Source organism: Rattus norvegicus, chromosome X (assembly GCF_036323735.1).
Source record: "Rattus norvegicus strain BN/NHsdMcwi chromosome X, GRCr8, whole genome shotgun sequence".
Lineage (NCBI taxonomy): Eukaryota > Metazoa > Chordata > Mammalia > Rodentia > Muridae > Rattus > Rattus norvegicus.
The window spans coordinates 35,321,053-35,341,146 of NC_086039.1; the positions used below are offsets into that span (position 1 = coordinate 35,321,053).

A 20,094-nucleotide genomic window follows, 5' to 3' on the forward strand; every position below is an offset into this window, starting at 1 on the left:
CCATCTTTTATTCCTATCCCTCCCATGAGTTTCTTCTTGTTCAGACCACAAGTCAGCCAACCTCCTGCCCAGCTCATCACCAGCAATGATCCCCTCATCTTTGTTTGCTTTCTATATTCCAAATGGTTGAAATAGATTTCAAAAGACACAGAAAATGATCCAAGATTAAACTTCAGTGTCCATCAATAAAGTTATATTGCCTACCTGTACAGCATGGTGGCTCATCCTTTTTTTTTTTAATAAAAAGATGTTTACTGTAGTTATTATTATGTTTAATTGCCTACACATCTGTGTGTAGGTATATGTGCATGAGTACACATGTGCATGAGTACTGCTGCCGAGACACGAGGTGTCAGATCTCCTGCAGCTGGAGTTACAGACAATTATGATCTGCCTAATATGGGTCCTGGAAGTCAAACCAAGGTCCTCTGGAAGAGCAGAATGTGTTCTGAACCTCTAAGCCATCTCTCCAGCCCCAATGGCTGGTCCTTTATTGGAAAAATGTATCAACCATTGTTTTAGATCATTTGGGTGATAGACTTGGGGACAGGAAGATTTCTCTCTGCTAACAAGACGAGACCTAAGCAGTCTACATTCGAGCAAACCAACAGTGGGTGAGGAAGAAAGATGGCTGTGTAGCAATGGAAAACAATGCAAAGTCAAAGGCAGCAACAAAGAGTAACTTCTCAAGAACACAGCAAGCAAACTAAGAATGTGAGGAGACAACCAAGAACACGAGACAGCAGCACATAATTACATTCTGAACTCGCTCACCCTCCTTTCAAACAATCTAGCAGAATTACCAGTCATAAAATGTTCAAACCCTTGAACCTATTAACCCAGCTCCTGGAAACCCATTCTGAGGAAACATTCAAAGGAACAGAAAGCTTGTGTGGAGATCTCCCAATCAGCATTTTTCTTATAAAATGCTGGAACCAATCTGAAACAATTATCAGTAGAAAATGAATCAGCACAACTCAAACACTATCTGCCCGAGGCCTGGTACACTGGTACACCCAGAGTCCTCAGCACTCGGAAGACGAAGGCAAGAAGACTACTTGAGCCCAATTGTTCAAAGCCATCCTGAGTAATAAGACCTGAAGGGTTGGGGGAAGAGGAGGAGGATGGAGACAGGGACAATGACAAGCAGTCTGATAATCTCATTTTTGGCAAGTGGAGGCAAAAGAAGAGGTGTTCAGGGTCTTTGCCTATATAGTGAGTTCCTGGCCAGTGTGAACTACATACATGAAACCCTGGTTCAAAATTACAGCAACAACTCTGTGTGTGTGTGTGTGTGTGTGTGTGTGTGTGTGTGTGTGTGTGTGTGTGTGTGTGCTGATGATGATGATGATGATAAAGGATGGATCAGATTTCTCTAGGGACAAGCTCTTTGACAGGTTATCCACTCCCAAGAGATCAGTCCTAAACACATGTACATACAAGTTAACACTAAATGGAATCAGTAGATTACACACACACACACACACACACACACACACACACACACACACACAAAACAATAATATTCAAAGAAGAGGTCATGAATTTGAGGAGTTGCATGGGTACTCAGGAGAAGTGGGATTGGGAAGAGAGGTAAAGTGATGTAAATCTCAAAAATTGAAAAAAAATTAAATATATACATACACATACATACACTCATACACACACACACACACACACACACACACACACGCATGCACAAAATTCCCCAAAAAAATAGGCACAAAACCCAAATACATGAAAAAGTTAGCTACAATAAAATATACATATTAAGCATCATAAAGTTCAGAGAAGACCACAGACAATCAAACTTAATCATAGACAATTTAGAAAAGTATTTGGTATTTTAATGACCTTTAAGGCAGCTTTGGCAATCATACACACACACACACACACACACACACACACACACACACACACACACACACAATCGTTAGCCCTTTTATTTAAAGAGCCCTGCCCTACTTTTAGACAGGCAGGCCTCAAACTTGCTATGCAGTAGAGTATGTCCTTGAATATTTTGCCATGTCAGGGTGGCAGGGGGGAGTGAAAGGGAGGGTTCAAAACAGGGTTTCTCTGTGTAACAGCCCTGGCTGTCCTGGAACTCACTCTGTAGACCAGACTGGTCTCAAACTCAGAAATCTGCCTGTCTCTGCCTCCCAAATGCTGGAATTAAAGACATGTGCCACCTTGTCCCCTTGCCTCTTTCTCCTGTGTGCTGGGATTACAAGTATGCATACCAGGAGGCCCTGCTCATTCAATGCAGGGGATGGAACCCAGGGCTTCATGCATGACAGGCAAGCATTCTACCAACTGGGCCACATTCTCATCTCTGAAAGCCCGTGAAACAAAACAAAACAAAACACAATCTCAGAGGACACAGGACAAAAAGAAGTTCCTGTGAATACATCTCTTACAAACCAATAAATGATGACTGCTGCTACCTTTGTCCAAATCAATTTATACTTATACCCTCTGACTCAGAAAGAGCGAATTCAGTTTTCAAAACCCTCATTGGATTAACAAGTGACGTAAGAAAAACAGGAATTATCCCTCAATAGAAGAATATTCCGGCTTTGTTCTGCTGGAGGGCATTCTTTTATTAAAGAGCTCTTTACTTTCCTTCGTCTCCCTCATCCAACACACTGCAAATACAGGCCTACAAATCAAATCGAAATAAAAAGAAAGAAAGAAAGAAAGAAAGAAAGAAAGAAAGAAAGAAAGAAAGAAAGAAAGAAAAAGAAAAGGAAAGAAAGCATCAAAACACTGTCAAAATGGCTAATCATTTTGTTTGGTTGGTTTTTAGTTTTTCTGATGACAGGGTCTCTCTGTATAGTTCTGGCTGTCCAGACTCATTGTGTAGACCAGCCTGACCTCGAACATACAGAGATTCTCCTACCCTGCAAGTGTTGGGATCAAAGGTACATGCCACTACGTCCAGCTCAAAATAGTCAATCATTTTACAGGTAGCGTAGGCAAATGTATTTTGCTCATACCAGCCTTGCAAAAAAATATACTGACTAGAAAAGAAGCATCTAAAATAAATGTGTCAGCTTGTAAAGAAAAAAAAATCCTACAAAATCAATATGCCAACTAGGGAGCCAAAACCCCTTTTAATGTTATAAAGCTTTCTCTGGGTTTTGTTTTGTTGGGTTAAGAAATGACATTCTATAGAACAATAGGGAGAAGGTTGTTATCCCTAACAACATTTGCCAGAGACACCATGGGAAGTCAGTCTCACCAGGAAAGGAGGCAAAACTTTATACTTGCTAAAACCCACAGGCTCATATGCCACTTGCCTCTTGTAAAGAAACACAATTTTAAAAAAATGCAATCAGGAACTGAGGATGTGGCTCAGTTAGGAGAGCAAGTGCCCTGGGTGTGATCTCCAGCACTGCATAAACTGGGAGTGGTAGTTCAAAAGGGAAGGGGAAAGCAGGAGGAACAAGTCAACCTTGACCGCACAGTGAGTTTGAAAGCAGCCTCAGCTAGGCCATATGAGTCCTTATCTCAAAAAAAATTTTAATAAATACATAAAATTAAAACAATCAAATTTAATAAGTCATTGACTAAAATAAAGGCCCATAAGCCCCAAAGTAGACATTTAAAATTCTGGTACAAACACACAATGGACTATTTTATAGCCATTACAAGAAATTAAATATTAATACATGCCATAGCATGGATAAAACTTGAAAACATTGTAGTGAGTGATGAGAACCATGAAAGACTTTATTCCATGTGGTTCCATTTGCACTAAAAGGCCAGAATCAGTAATTTAAAAAAAATACGAATCAATGATTGCCAAAGGCTAAGGGGGTTCAAGGTGGTAACAGCTAAAGAGTACAGAATGTCTATTGAAGGTGGTTAAAATGGTCTAAAATTGTTATTAATGAGAGTAGGACAACTTTTGTGGATATCCTACTGATAGCTGGACAGCTCTGTGAGTACAATGAAAACCAATAAACTGTACACGAACAGATGACTTACATGCTATGTGTCTTAGGTCTCTGAAAAAAATATCTGGTGCTGTGTTTAAGCTTCATAAAATTCAGGGTCATGGAGCTGTCTCAGAAGGTAAAGACTCTTGGAGTCAACCAAGACTGAAGACCTGAGTTTGAGAACCAGGAAGGAGAGAACCAACTCCCCCACACCCACAGAGAGAGTGAGAGCAAGAGAGGGGGGAGGGAGCGCTAGAGAAAGATCACAAGTCAATGTAAAAGAAATTTAAGATTCATAATAATCATCTTTTGATTTACTATAAAAACATGAATCTTAGATCACTCTTAGTACCATCAAGTCTTAAAATATATTGAGCATGATAATGTTTTTATAAAAGTTTAATACTATCATCACCAAATCCTTTACAGTACATAATTTTTGATCATCTTTTTCCTGTTTTGTGGTTGTTTGGTTGGTTGGTTGGTTTGGTTTGGTTTGGTTTGGTTGTCACCTAGGCAATTATGTGAATAAAGTTTCAAAGTGTCAAAGAGTTTGAAAACAACTGAAAGGCAAAGAATCAGTAACAGATTCTTGGTCCTTCACTGCTGATGTTGCCTATTCAACTGCCCACCCATCTATCTACCTGTTCACCCATCTAGACCTGGGTCAGCTCCTCACCCACTTCCTGCTTTGTGTTCTGCTCTGCACCCTGTTCGACCTTTTCACCTCTCAGCTGAATTCTGCTGTTTTGCTCCCAAATCTGACTCCAGCTGTTCTACCAGTCACTCCCTCCTGGGACTGGTCCAGTTTGTTATGTTATCTTGTCTATACAGATTTTCTCAGCCTACTCTTAAACCTCTTTAACTTTGCTATGCCCTCTTCAACTTGGGTTCCTTCTGTAACCCATATAGAAGTAGGGAGGTAGGTATACAGATATATTTACTGAATGCTATAGGATATGAAAATTAATACTAGTCATTGAGATTGGCATAAGGGGACATGGAGAAATAGCTCAGCAGTTAAGAGCACTTGCTGACCTTGCAAAGGACCCAATGGAGTCTAACACCCATATAAGTCAGTCTACAACTACCTGTGACTCCAGCTCCAAGGGAACTGACACCTTCTGGCTTCCAGGGGCTTCTCACACTAACAAATACATATATCCATACACGGACACATACACATAATTAAAAAAGAATAAATCTTAAAAAGCCAAGACTGGAATAAAGAACTTGCATTCACTTCAGCCAAGCATAGGTAAATTTTATGAAGAATTTCTGGCATTGAAACTGCTAAACTTTGTTATTCAGTAAATGCTAACATTGTAGAAAAGTCCAAACGTGTTCATTTAGGTTTCTGGAGTAATACATGATACCCTTACTCAAACAAACAGAAAGGAAACCATGAAAGAGGGAGCCATCGTTAACGCTGGTCTATGAACTCACAAACAACTTGAGTTTGTGTTAGTACTCCTGAGAGAACTTTCACAGGTTCAGGACACAGTGTGGCACCCACTGTGTCATCTGATCTCTAGGATGCTGTTCAGTGGCTTATTTTGTGTATAGCCAATACTCGTGAAAATGAACGTGAATGGGGAGAGAACAAATGCCTCAAGTGACAGGCAACAAAAAGAGGTTGCTGGGTAAGAGCTACAGCTGCTGGAAAGGATAGGGTTGAGCATCCTCCAAGAGGAATGGTGTTGGCACAGCCATGCGAACTGCCCCAATGTCCTATAAAAATCAAAACTCTGGAAAACTTACTCAGTATGGAATTTTCAGTTGTGAAAACAGTTCGTCTTAATCCCAGTCTCATTGTTCCTCCCAAATCGCCAGGGTTGTGTTCAGGCATGTCAATTACCTGTAACAAAATAAGGTCAATTTTACCACCTTGCAAGGATACAATTTCTCCAATTTCCAGCTTTCGTTTTAGAGAAACACTTGATGGGAAAAGGTTCCCCTGAGTAATGGGTCTGGTCAGTTCTCCCAGTGTTCCGGAAGAGAAGCAGCCACCAGAAATGTCCTCAGACTGTATGAGCCCCTTATCGCTGAGTCTCATCTCTCACGCCAATCACTTAGAAAACAACTTATCAAGGAGCTGAGTATGTAGCTTGGTTGGTAGAATTCTTGTCTAGCATACACCAAGCCCTGGGTTTGAGCCTTAGAATGTCGCAAACAGGGGATGGTGGTATACACCTGCAATCCCAGTACTCAGGAGGCAGAGTCAGGAGGCTCTCTGTGAGTTCTGGTCTACAAAGTGAGTTCCAGGACAGCTAGGGCTACAAAGTACCATATTAAGAATGGAGGAAAGAAAGAGAGGAGGAGTAAGGAAGGGAAGGAAGGAGGGAGATGGCAGAGGAAGGGAGGTAAAAAAGAAAAGAAAAAGGAAGAAAGAGAGCTGATATAGTTCCACTGATGGAATACTGGTAAAGCAAGTACAAAGTCCTGGGTTTGATTTCCAGCACCTCATAAACCAGACATAGTAGTTAAAACACCTAGAATCCAACTCCGGCACTAGGGAAGAAAAGGCAGGAGGATCAGAAGTCCAAAGCCACCCCTGGCTACATGAAGAATTCTAGGCCATCCTGGGATACAAGAGACCCTATCACAAAAAGAAACAATAAAACAAAAAGCAGGAAACAGAACAAAACAAGGAGAGGAGACCTTGGGAGGGAATTCAGCTGGTTAAGGTGCCTTCCATCCAAGCATGAGGACTTGAGCTAAGATCCTTCCTAGTACCCAATAAAAGTCAGATGTGGTCGCACACATATACATATGTGTAACCCCAAAGATCTCACAGCCAACTAGTTTATGGGAATCAATTAGCTCCGAGGTCAGTGAGTAACCCTGTCTTAAAAAAATAGAGTGCGCCACTGAGAAAGACATACCATCAATCTACAACAATGCTGCATGCATATGTGCACACACCTACACAAACACATGCATACACCACATTCCCTGTCTGTCTGTCTGTCTGTCTGTCTATCTATCTATCTATCTATCTATCTATCTATCTATCTATCTATCTCCCTCTATTCTTGTATATCCTGTGAGTCAAAAACCTAGCAATGCTGCTAATGTTTCCTTCTTTTTCATATGCAAGCTGTCAAGTCCCATTAATTAACCACCAGACCACCCTGTCCTAAATGAAACCCTTGTAAACCCGGAGATCTCTGCCTAGCTGTCCGTGTCACGAAGCCATGACCTCTGGGTGTGGTCCTGCAGAAGACCTTTCCTCCTCACTGGCCGTCTCTCAGCTGTCTGCTGAAGGAAGAGGCTGAATGGGTGAGGGAGTGGGTGAATGAATGAATGAAACAATTTCAGATATGTCTTCTGAGTCACACCACTAAAACTCAGAAAGATACTTATGAATAAAATCTGTTCTCATTGACCTGGTAATTCCTTTTCCTCGGTTCTGTTTATAATGATTCCATGTTTCATATCATGTTTTTTTTGAGGGGGGTTGACTTTTGGGGGCTTGGGGGGTTTGTTTGGTTGGTTGGTTTGGTTTGGTTTGGGACAGGGTCTCACTATTTAGTACTGGCTAGTCTGAACTCACTCTGCACAACAGGCTGGTTTGAGCTCACAATGATATAGGCCTGCCCCTGCCTCCTGAATGCTGGTTTAAAAGCCTGTTCTGCCACACCTAGCCATGTTGGGGTTTGTTTACTTGTTCAAGTTGTTAGATCAGAATGCAGTTGAGTAAGTCACCCCATCCTAATAGAATTGCTCGGGTTTCTCATAGAAGATCCCTTATGCCCCCTCCCTCCACATACACACAATATCACATACAGCTCTAAAGGAATCTTTGACAACTGGAATTTCTTAAAGGAAGAATTTCTAAGAAAATATCTCATTTCATCAGTGCCCCCAGAAAATGTTTGAAGCCATCTGAACCCTAGGACCCAAACAACCTCCAAGAATCACTTTGGGGAAGGACTGGGGTAAACTGGATTTGGATGACAGCTCTAATTGGAAGGAGTGCTTGATTCTGAATTGCTCTTAACTCTTAGCACGTCTCCCTCTGTTCTTTGGCTGGTTATTGAGGCCTAGATTAAGTATTACTCAAGGGAAGTGAGAAAAGGCAGCATCCAGTTTAGGAAGGCAAACTGCCCAGCCCTTTGTAGGGCCCTTTCTAGGAAAAGGCATAAGTTCACAAGAGCTGCCACAGACTCCAAAAAAAGTTTTATGTATATTCAGATCCTCAGTTTCCATTTAGGTTCCATTCAAGTTACAACTACAGTGATAAACTCCCCTGGTTTCTTTTCAGAGTTGCACTATGATTCTTCAGGTAATTCACTCTAATTTATTATATAGGGTCCAACTGCCTAAAGTCTTTCAAGGTAAATTGCTTCAGTTATCAGTGACTATGATAATCAAAGAATATATTATTCTGAACTATTGAGAATAGAGTAAAATTAACCAATTAAGAACAAGATGGGGCAGTGCTAGAGAGCTAGCTCAGCAATAAGAGTGTGGCTGCTCCTGCAGAGGATCCAGGGTCTGTTCCCAGCACCCACATGGTAGCTCACAGACATCCTTGCCTCCAGTTCCAGGAGATCTGATGCCTTCTTCTGACTTCTGCAGATATCAGACACGCATGTGATGCACATACATACACACATACATACATACACACATGCATGCATGCAGTAAAACAATCAGACACATAAAATATAAATAAAATACTTTTTTATAAAGGGTCACATGCAATGGCACACATTCTCTTTTAAAAAGAAGGGAAGAAAGAGTTTTTAAAGGGCAGACAAGAAGCCTACATAATAAGGCTATCCCTAAATTTTAAAAAAATTAAAAGGGAAAAAGTTTAAAGCTAGATTAGATAGATAGATAGATAGATAGATAGATAGATAGATAGATAGATAGATAGATGATAGATAGATAGGTAGGTAGATAGATGATAGATAGATAGATAGATAGATAGATAGATAGATAGATAGATAGAACTTAACTAACTTGCCTTTGTGCTCATCATTAGGTATGAAATTTGTGAGTACCTCCAGACCCAAAAAGAATCATTTCCAAAACTGAAGTGTAAGGAGGAGGATGGAGGAGGCAAAGACACTGGCCACCTAAGGCTATTAAGTATTCCTCCCATACCAAAGGAAATTTGAAAATTCTTGAAAGATCAATGTGATAATAATGATTTAGAAACCTGAAGCTAGACACCAGGGGCAGGAGGGAATAGAGTTGAGGGTGTCAAAGAAAGGACTGAAGATTGCTCACTTACTGACCCTTTGGAACTGTTGACTCTGTCCAGTGTATGATTTTAATGAAACCACAAATTTAAGGCGCAAAGGGCGAAATGTTGTACTAAGGCCTTACAGGGGAACTAGTTCTCATTTTCTATGCCATGCTCAGAAACAGTAATAGCCTTCTCCTGAAACCATAGCATATAAAGAAATCCTACAGTTTAAGCCACAGTGAACCTCTATCTAGGGGGCTGGTAAGATGTCTCAGTAAGTAAAGGCACTAGTCTAATGACCTGATGACCTGATAACCTGCGTTCAAGTCCCAGAACCAACCTGGTAGAAGGAGAGACCCAATTGCTACAAGTTGTCCTTTGACATATGGACATGTGAAACGTGCAAACAAACATACAACTTTTTTAAATGTGCTGGCTATAAGAACTACAATATAAGAACATACCCACAAGAGACAGACGATCTCTCTAGCACTGTCCCATCTTGTTCTTCATTGGTTAATTTCACTCTGTTCTCAACACTTCAGAACAACATATTCCTCAATTACCATAGTCACTGATGCCTGAAGCAATAGCATTCAAAGACTTAGGTAGTCGGACCCCATATAATAATATCTAATAACTTGTGCCACTGGTACAGTAGTGGAGGATACAAGGAATCACTTGGGAGGAAGTGATCAGGAGAGGCCTCTCTGGGCCTGGTTCACAAGGCTTCATCCAGAGACACACAGAATGATGTCAGCTGGGAGCAAGCATGCAGAAGCCACTCTAGAAGCAGAAGGCTGGGGAAGTGTGGACAGGGAACACAGTGACTTAGTCCTCGGACAACATGACGAGATCTAAAGATGGTAGCTGGGAGCCTCTAAAATGCAGTCCAGTTGATAAAGCACTTCCTAGGGTGTAGCATTCACTGGGTTTGCACCTCAGCACCACATACAACAGAGCATGGCTGGGTTACACAACAAGTTCAAGACCTACCAGAGCTACAAGAGACCCTGTCTCGAGAAAGATAAAATGGTAAGGGTAAGAGGTGAGTGGGAGAGGGAGATGGCTAGTGATGGCCTTCTGGTATACAGGCAGCTTAATTAGGTAACAAACTGAGCCAAAAAGCCTAAGAGAGGAGAGGAACATGCTTTCAAAAAAGCATGCTAATTTTATCACCGTCAAGTGGAGGTAAACCTCAAGTGCCTTTCTATTTATCCCCAACATTTCCAAAATACTACAGTTTTTTGCATCTGAAAAGAAAAGTCTTCTTCTTCCTTTGCAAAAAACATTGTTACAGAACACCATTGGCTGTGATCCGCTCCCCCACAATCTGTCCTTTCTTGGAACAGAGCCTTACAGGCTACAAAAAAATAAAAATGATCAATAAATTGCAAAGCTTTTGGAAATGTAAAAGCACTGCACAAAGATAAATATGGCACTAATTAACCTTCACGAAGGTATTCTGCACCCTCGATAAAAGTGTAATGAGTTCAAGTCCTTCAGTGTCCCAGGGTACCTGAAACCAAGAGCATGGAAGTCTGAGTCTCTTATCAACAGTGAAATTCCTTAATGGCAGTGTTTATGGGGCCTACCTAATTGTATCCTGGGAACTGGTTTCTTGTCCGAATATTTCACTTGGAGAAAACAGGAACACCTACCCCCAGAAGACCCTTCCCACCACCCCCTTCCTCCTCTTCTTCATTTAAAAAGTTACATGTATTTATAGGGTGGTTTTGTGGTGGGGGGTGCTTGTGTGCCACGAATGTGTGTGGAGGTCAGAGAACAACTTTCGAGAGTTGGTTCTCTCCTTCCACCATGTAACTTCTGGGGACAGAATTCAGGTGATCAGGCTTGGTGGCAAGCACCTTGTTCTTACTGAGCCATTTTGTCAACCCTCCTTTTTTTTGTTGTTGTTGTTGTTTTCATCTTTCCAGGACTAGCACTTAGACCTAGTGTCACATATAGTCGGCAAATGCTCTGCCTCTGAGCTCTATCCCCAGCCCTATTTCTAGTGATTTTCCCAGACTTCCTTGTATGTCCTTCAAGTTTTCTTTACATAGATTCCCCAATATGTTCATGTCCTACTGTCCCACTAGGTTCTTGGGGGGAGGGGGTCTCCTTTTATTTAAGCTTTCCTATAATTTGGACTCTTGGTCAGTCATGTTGAAGACGTGCATGTAAACAGGAACCAGCTTTACATCATTAGTATGTCACCTAACACTGTCTTGCTACTTGCTCCAGCAGACTCTGTCACTGCAAATCCAAGTGGAACCCTCCTAAGTGGCCCTCAGGACTCACATCATGTATGACCCCTAGCGAGCTGGACTCTCCTAATGGATTCAAACCTATACTTTCTACCCAAGCTACTCCATGTCCGGACTCCTCCAGTCCTTGTTTCCCCACCATACTGCCATACACAGACCATGTCTTCATTACACTTCTAAAGAGGCCATTTCCCTACTTCATCACAAACCCCCATGATTGTGATCCTCCAAGTCTCCTTATTGCCCTATAATCAATACATTCTCCTCACCAAATAAATCACCTATATATTGTTTAAATATTCATTTCCCATACCTCTCCAAAGATGTTCACATTCTAGTTCTTGGAACCTAAGAACCTGTGACCTTTCGTGACCTGAGAATTTACAAAAGTGATTATGTTAAGGTTCCTGGGGATGAGGGGGTGGGGCTTTTTTGCTGTGTCATGACATAAGCCAGAGAGAGGACAAACAGGCTGAATTCCTCATTTCTAAGGAATTCACCCTGCCACGGATGTTTATTCTGGGTTCTGAGAGTGAACCTACATAATCGCGTGGGACCCTGACAGAGGAAGAAAGGACAGAACCAGAGGTGAAAAAGCAGTCATTACAGACAGACTGGAAGATATTAAGCTTCTGGCTTTCTGGATGGAGGGTGTATCCATCCAGCCTCTAGAAGGTGAAAAAAATAAGCAGTCTCTTCCTGTAACTTCAGAAGGAGCACAGCCTGTTGACCCACTTTAAACTTCCGACCTACAAGCCCAAAAGGGAGTAAGTTTGTGATGTTTCCAGGAACTGCGTAAAAACTTATTAAAGCAGCAACAGGAATCCAATACTGTCCTGTTTATACGTCTATAGAGCAAAGGGAACACTATCTACTTCATAGTGTTGTTACAATGATTTCAGGAGGCTGGAGAAGTTGAGTACCCATAGTTTAAAAGAAAGCAAAACATAAGCCCTCAGTAAGCACTGGTTCCTATGCGGAGGCCTTGGGGAACTCAGAACGGACGACTAGCACAGGCAGTAGACGAGTACCCCGGGCAAAGAAGAAAAGAAAGGAGAAGTAGAAAGGAAGGCTGGAAGTAGAAAAGAAAAGGAACTCTGATGGGCCAGGGAAGGGCAGGCACCAAGTAAAAGCCAAGTAAGGGATACAAGTGCACTGTCAATTTTAGGGACAACTAAAATTATCCTTTTAAATAACTTCCTTTGAAAGGGTAAATTCAGGGGCTTTTAAAACTCAAAGTCAAAGATAACATACTATAGCTTTCACACCCACTTTGTTTTGTGGGGACTTGGTCATGAGTAATACTAATACAATTAGTAACACAGAAAAGAACATTTTAAAGACAGGCCTTGTGTAGTCCAAGTTGGCCTCAAAATTCTTTTATGTAGCAAAGGAAGACCTTAAACTTCGGATTCCCCTTCCTCCACCTCCCAAGTGCTAGGATTGCAGGTGTGCACCACCATGTCTAGTTCCCGGGGTGCTGGGGATAGAATCCAGGTCTTCATGCATGTTAAGCAATCACTCTACCAACTGAAGTACATGCCAAATGGAAAGGACCTTTTTTCTTTGTGCACTCCATGCTATTGATTGTGAGCAGAAAACATGGCCACAGAAGCCACAGTTGCCCAGAGCACTTGGTCTTCCCAAGGGAGCAAAAAAAATGAAGTCTGTCCAAAGATCAAGCCTCTCCGTTTTTCCATTACCAATCTTGTACCTGTCATTCTTTCCCATTCTGTCATTTTAAAACGCACTCTTTTGAACACACCCTGCATTTATGGCATGTTTCCATACCCTGTTAGTTAATGTTTCATGGGACTATTAGTGGATTTCGTGTTTCTAACTGCCGGGTTACCCTGGTGCTTTTGAGTGCAAAGATAAAGAGAACAATAAGCCGTGAGAGATAACCACTGGAGGAGACAAACATACAAAAGAATGAGGAGAATCACCAGGTATTTTTCAAGTTCTGCTGGCATTTACTACAAGCCTGAGTTCTGACAGGCAGCACTGGGCCACTTTAAGCAGAGATCTTCCCTTAAAATGAGCAATGTGGGGGCCTAAATGACTGCTGGCCTATACTATTTTAACACCAATTCTTAGACTGTGTATATTATGTATTTTTATACCTCCATACATTGTATATGGTGTATATTATTTCTGAATGTTATATAAGACATATCATATAATCTAAATATATTTGGATAAGATAGAGTTTAAAATCATTTTTCAATATAGGCGCAAAAAATGTACCAACTCTCCTCAGTTTAGCTGCAAAATGATCATTTACAAAAACAGATGGTTTAAGGTGATATTTCAACAGCTGAGGAGATTAAAATATAGGCTATGGTAATAGGCTGAGGTTATATAGAAACAAATTCTTGTCCTTAGAAAACAAAGGAGTTATTTGCATGGAAACCAGTGAAATTCCCCAACTTATTCTCAAATGACTGACTAGGAGGAAAAGTATTGGCCCAGATAAAGAGAAAACCAATGTGGAAATATTACCAGGTAAAGGCTTAATCAAAAGGTGCCCTTGTGCATCATTCTTGCCACTTCACTTTAGATTATAAAAAAAAAAAAACCTTAAAGATGTTGGAGTAAGGCCTTCAATCAGGACAACTAAGATACAAGGACTAAGAAGGTGTCCAAGGATAGCCTAAAATACATTGTTACTTGGGCTAAACAAGGAGATTCCATCTAAAAAAACAACAACAGAACCCCCCCCCAAAAAAAAGATGTTGGGGGAAAAACTATGATTAGTCACAAAAACTACACTTCCTCTCAGGAGACTAGAACTTACATGTAAAACAAACAAAGAGACAAACCAACCACAGCACTGGAAAATTTCTAAAACTCTTTTCAAAACATTGCCCAAATCAGAATACCACTGTATAAAACCATCAAGTAAAAGCAATGCCTGTTAGACATGGTAGCACGCATCTGTAATGCCAGCACAGCAGAGGTAGAGGCAGGGTGATCAGGAATTCAAGGTTGTTCTTGGTCAGGTTAGGCCACATGAGAGACCCTGTCTGCAAAAATAATAGAGTTTTGAGATATAATTCACTATGGAAGAGCACTTCCTGCATATGCACTAAGGTCTGAGTTTGGATCCCAACACCCATGTCAGGCCTGGCTGAGGGAAGTGAGCAGATAGAAGTTTACTGGGCTTGCTGGCCATCAACGTAGCTCTGATTCCATGAGAGACCCTATCTCAAGGGAATAAGGCAGAAGACTGACACTGCAGGACACCTGACATCCTATAGACCTATACACATATGTATACACATGTATACACCACACACATTAGACAGACCTACCTGCCTACTGACAGACTGACCTACACTGCCAATACCAGTAAGTTAATACATGTCTGTGCCCTGAGTCAGATAAATTACAATAAAACAGTCAAAATCTATGGAATAATAAATGTTCAGGATTGACCAGAATCATGTAAGCAACACCATAGCATTTCATATTTGATCTGCAATGTAAATAAGGTCTTAAAATTTTACGAGTGAAAAACATCTGGCCAAAGTACAGCCCAATATTCCAACCCTGAATTTGTAGGGAATATACTGTAGGTCAGAGAAAATTCTAAGTGTCTACGTGTTTAAAAGCCATTGACAGACTTCTGAAGTCAATCTGGAACCCCTACCTGGGAGTTATAATCAGCATTAGAGTAATGTCCCCTCGAAATGTCCTACTTGTTTCATGGACAGAACTCTTTCCAGAAGAAAAATCAATTTCATCTCTAATTTCAAATCCTAGCTGTTCCAAAAGTTCTGAAATAGTTCTAATTGTTAAGTACAAGTCTGGTGTCATCACAAGTTTTAGAATGATTTAACAAAATGTATTTTGTTACAAACAGGAGAAATACAGCTGGGCACAGTGGCACAAACTGCTCATTCCAACACAGGAAGCAGAAGGAGGCAGATCTCTATGACTTCAAGGCTAGCTTGGTCTTTATAGTGAGTGGGAGGGAAGGATAAAAGAAGGGAGGAAGAGAGAGAGAAGGAGGAAGGAATGTAAGTATAATGAGAAATAAAATGGAGAACTGGGAACAATAATCAAAACAGAAAAAAAGTGGTGTTACTCAGAAATCGCTTTGCCAAATAAAATAAGAAATTTGTATCTATCTTCCCAGTTTTTAAACCTGCTTCTGAAGCCACCATTCCCCTACAGTCATTCAAAGTAGTCAAATGCTGCAGAGCCAAGCATGCACAAAGCATCAGTATAAGTTCCAGGGACATTCTCTATTTTTTTTATTACCATTTATTGGTGACAAGGAAAGACTAAGTTTCCTTACATTACATGGGTGAAAAGGTCCGGCTAAACTTAGAGTGGGGGCAGAGCTGCGCTCGGAATCACAATGCTTTCTACCAGGTCAGGGGACCTTCCTGCCACTATGCACATCAGCACAGCACCAGGAAACCTGTCACCCTCCCCTACTTGGAGGTTGGGATTAACTGTGTTGGGCCCTCCAGGGACACCAGCCTGTAGTCTTCTGGGCCCACAGGTGATGTCCTGTAGTGTGGTAAAAAAAAAAAAAAAAGCTACATCCTCAAGAGACACTCCCATTGACAATTTCTGTTAAAATCAGTAAAGGTCAGGGCTGGAAAATAAGCAAATATTTTAGGAATGATCTTAGATTGATCATTCTTTATTTTTTAATATGTAATTTTTATTTTATGTACATTGGCATTTTGCCTGCATGTGTGTCCATGTGAGGGTGTCGGAAGCCCTGGAACTGGAGTCACAGACAGGTGTGAGCCACCATGTGGGTGCTGGGTCCTCCAGAAGAGTACTTCTTAACTGCTAAGCCATCTCTCCAGCACCCACCCCCATTTTGTATTTTTAAAAGCCATGTATACTATCCCTCTGTGACGCATTTTTTTTTCTGAGTAGGAAAATTATTGTCAAGCCTAAATCTGCAATTCCATTGCTTTTAGAAATGTGGACTGTGCGCAAGGTCAAAATTCTATACTGAAGGGAAAATATGCTAAAGGAGAAGAAAAGCCAGGTTTTACCCTTGGGACTCTGAACCATTAAGCAATTGTTGAAGTAGCTCTCTATTGGAGCTTGACCTTAATTGAGAGTCTTAAGCTTGGTCTCAGAAACCATTAATCATTACCCTTAAATAGTAAACAAAGGGAAATTTCATAATCAGGGTGGTGTGTCTGTAAAGACTATAAAAGAGCTCCTCGTCGGCTCTTCATCAGACCTCACCTGTTCCTGTCTGACTCTGGCAGCACTCACTGACAGCAAGCAGGTCAGGGTGATCTTAACATGCCTCTCTAGCTTGTGCGGACCCTGGGGGTGGAACCTAGGGCTTCCAATAGGCTAAGCAAGCACTCTACTAACATCTGTGTTCCCTAGCCCCTAACCTGACTGCTTTAAAATACACTGGAAACCACTAATGCTGTTCCGACCTGTCTCTTCTCCTCTCCCTTTCCCTTATTTTCCCCCTTGTCTTTCCCAAGAGGGTAGGGGGATCGGGAAAACCTTGTTGCCAACACTTGGTATAAGAACTCCATTTCAGCTTTTGTGGTAAATCTTATTTTCTTCCCAAATTACAGCACAGAAAAATGAGCGCTAAGAAATCTCCCGAAGAAATGAAGAGCATTTTTCAAAAATATGCAGCCAAAGAAGGCGATCCAAACCAGCTGTCCAAGGAGGAGCTGAAGCTGCTGATTCAGTCAGAGTTCCCCAGCCTCCTGAAGGTGAGTGTACACCTGGGCAGCCAATGGCAGCCGCCTCTCTCTGGTACTAGGAGAGGGGGGTAGATGAGGGCTGAGGGCTGCCTCTGGAACCCCTGTGGGGACAAGGCCACAGAGAATCCAGGGCCTAGCAAAGACTAAACAGGCACAGGCATCCTATCACTGAGCTACAGCCACAATCCAAGGAACTTTTCTGTTTGGTACACACACACACACACACACACACACACACACACACACACACACACACACAGAGAGAGAGAGAGAGAGAGAGAGAGAGAGAGAGAGAGAGAGAGAGAGCTGAAAATATAACATAATCTAGTGTTTCCTAACTTTTTATTTAATTTTTTACTTATTCACTTTACATCCTGCTCACTGTCCCCATCTTGGTCACCCCCTCCCACAATCCTTCCCCATCCCCATCCCCCTCCCCTTCTCTTCTGAGCAGGTGGAGCCCTCTCTGGGTATCCCCCCTATCCTAGCACTTCAAGCCTCTGCAAGGCTGGGCGCTTCCTCTCCCACTGAGGTCAGACATGACAGCCCAGCTACAAGAACATATCCTACATACAGGCAACAGCTTTTGGGATAGCCCCTGCTCCAGCAAGCTGCACATCTGCTACATATGTGAACAGAAACATTTCCTAATTTTCTAATAATTCAAAATAACATTATGTGTGTGCTGCTGGGACTTAAACTCAAGACCTCAGATATGTTTGTGGACATTTATTGCACAGTAGAGTATATATACTTAACACTACTGAAGTGTCCATATAAAAATGGTAAGATGAGGATTGGAAAGATTTGGTTCCCAGGCTACTGACACCATCTGTAACTCTGATTTCAGGGAATCCAATGACCTCTTCTGGCTTTTATGGGCAACAGACATACATATTCATATATGCATACAAAACACACATACTCGTAAATTTTTCTTTAAATTTTTAAAAATAAATCTTTTAAAAACTGGTTACCTGATAAACTGTTAGAAATTTATCATTTTTGAAACAGGGTCTATGTAGCCCAATCTGGCCTAAAACTCACTGTGCAGTCCAAGCTAACCTCAAACTCAATGCAATCCCCCTGCTTCAGCCTTCAAAGTAGTTGGGATTACAGGTTTGAGCTATCAGGTCCAGTTTGAAGAAGTTTTTAAAGATAAAGATATCTAGGCCTCATAAAATCCATCAAAATGCAGATCATAACTATTAAATAATAATAAATGTGCTGCATAGTGTTCAAATTTTGTAAAGAACCAGGGTGGAAAGATGGTTCAGTGGTTAAGAACACAGGATGTGCTTTCCAAAAGACCTGGATTCAGATCCTAGCACTCATGTCAGGTAACTCACAACTACCTGTAGCTCCAGAGGCTATGATTCCATTTAATGGCCTCTGAGAGCAACTGCACTGCCATGTACATGCCCACACACAGGCACACACATATATAAGAAAGTATTCGTAAATACTTTCTAAAGTACTGTAGTGCACACATCTAATCTCAGGACTCTGGAGTCAGTGACAGGCAGACCTCTGCTGAGTTCAGGATGAGTGTGATCATAGTGGATTTCAGGCCAGCCAGGGCTACACAGTGAGACTCTGTCTCAAAGATAAAGAAAAGAAAGGCAGAGCCCAGTAATGTGACATAAGAGCACGGTTCCAGCTGAAGCTGGTTCCACCACACCTACCATCAGTGGCAGTGACTGAAACCAAGGCTGCCGCCTTCTGGGAAGGAAAAGCCAGTGCCTCTAACTTCAGAGATGTGCTGCAGTATCCTATCTAAATTTTCTTCCTTCCTCTACCCCATTCTTTCTGTCTGGAAGCAGGCTTCAAGTACTCTAGACAATCTCTTTAAAGAGCTGGATAAGAACGGTGATGGAGAAGTTAGCTATGAAGAATTCGAAGTTTTCTTCAAAAAGTTATCACAATGAAGCCAGAAGAAGGAGCTCCGACACCACCTACTGATTGAATCCTATCCAATCCCAAAGATCTAGCTGTGAGAGCAAGATACTGTTAATAAAGCAAATTCTGAGACATGTCTCTCTTGTGAAGTACTGACTCTTGATTACTTAGATTTCAGAGGAATCTTAGTCTGATGTGCCTATTTGATTTGTCTGAAATTTCCTTTGTTTTACATTCATTTATTTATGTGGTGTATGTATTGCACACATGTACATATGAGCAAGTACATGCACCAGCAGCTCATAGTACATGTGTGGAGGTCAGAAGACAACATGGAGAGAAGGTTCTCTCTCCTACCATGTGGGAGTGGGGGCCAAACTCTGGTGGTCAGACTTGGTGCAAAGTACCATTTCCTTCCTGAGCCATTTTCTGGCTGCTTCATCTACTTTCAAGATTAAAAAGACAAGTCATCAGACCTTAATTAAACTCAGTAAGTCATACACACCAAAATATGGCATGAGAGTAAGAAGGGGGCTTATTGGAAAGAGGATAAATTTGGTCAGGAGAAAAAAAAGGGAATGAAAAAGACTAAAAATTATCATATGCATGCATAAAGCCATCGAAGAATTTTTTTATTTTAAAAGTAAAATATTTTAAAGGTATATTGCCACGTATGGTGGCTCATGCTTGTCTTCTCAGCATTAGACAGTTGGAGGCAGGAGGATTGAGTTCAAGGTCAAACCCAGTTCTATAGAGTTTTCTCATAAAGCGCTGGGCTACATGACACTGTGTCACACACACACACATGTGTGCACACACACACACACACACACACACACAAATGTTGTTGCTGGGTTGGGGTTTTTTTTATTCATTTTTAAATTGTGTATTTGCCTGCCTGCGATATATCTGCACCTTTGTACCATGCCTGTGGAGGCCATAGTGGGCATCAGATTTCCTGAAATTGGAATTACACACAGAAACAAATGGCTTATAAGGGTGGGTGGAATTGACTCTGGGATCTCTATAAGAGCAGCAAGAAGTTCTGAGCCATCTCTCCAGTCCCTTACAAAACAACT

General features: G+C 41.5%; 2 protein-coding genes across 8 annotated transcripts in view; one reads left to right on the forward strand and one right to left on the reverse strand.

The window, feature by feature from the left end:
- Positions 1–20,094, reverse strand: part of Ctps2 (CTP synthase 2) — a 140,848-nt gene that overhangs the window by 43,395 nt on the left and 77,359 nt on the right. For all 6 annotated transcript variants that reach the window (NM_001034998.2, XM_006256900.3, XM_006256898.4 and 3 more), the window contains exon 14: positions 5,703–5,799. In NM_001034998.2, coding sequence (NP_001030170.1) covers positions 5,703–5,799 — 97 coding nt within the window. The remainder of the gene's footprint in view (positions 1–5,702; positions 5,800–20,094) is intronic.
- Positions 16,584–19,153, forward strand: S100g (S100 calcium binding protein G). Of its 2 annotated transcripts, none has more exons than XM_006256888.4 (3): positions 16,584–16,674; positions 16,982–17,125; positions 18,937–19,153. In XM_006256888.4, exons 2-3 carry the CDS (start codon positions 16,991–16,993, stop codon positions 19,042–19,044), a joined length of 243 nt encoding a protein of 80 aa, XP_006256950.1. In that variant the 5' UTR covers positions 16,584–16,674; positions 16,982–16,990; the 3' UTR covers positions 19,045–19,153. The 2 variants fall into 2 exon arrangements, with proteins under 2 accessions (XP_006256950.1, NP_036653.1); NM_012521.2 differs by having other exon boundaries at positions 16,623–16,674; positions 18,940–19,148.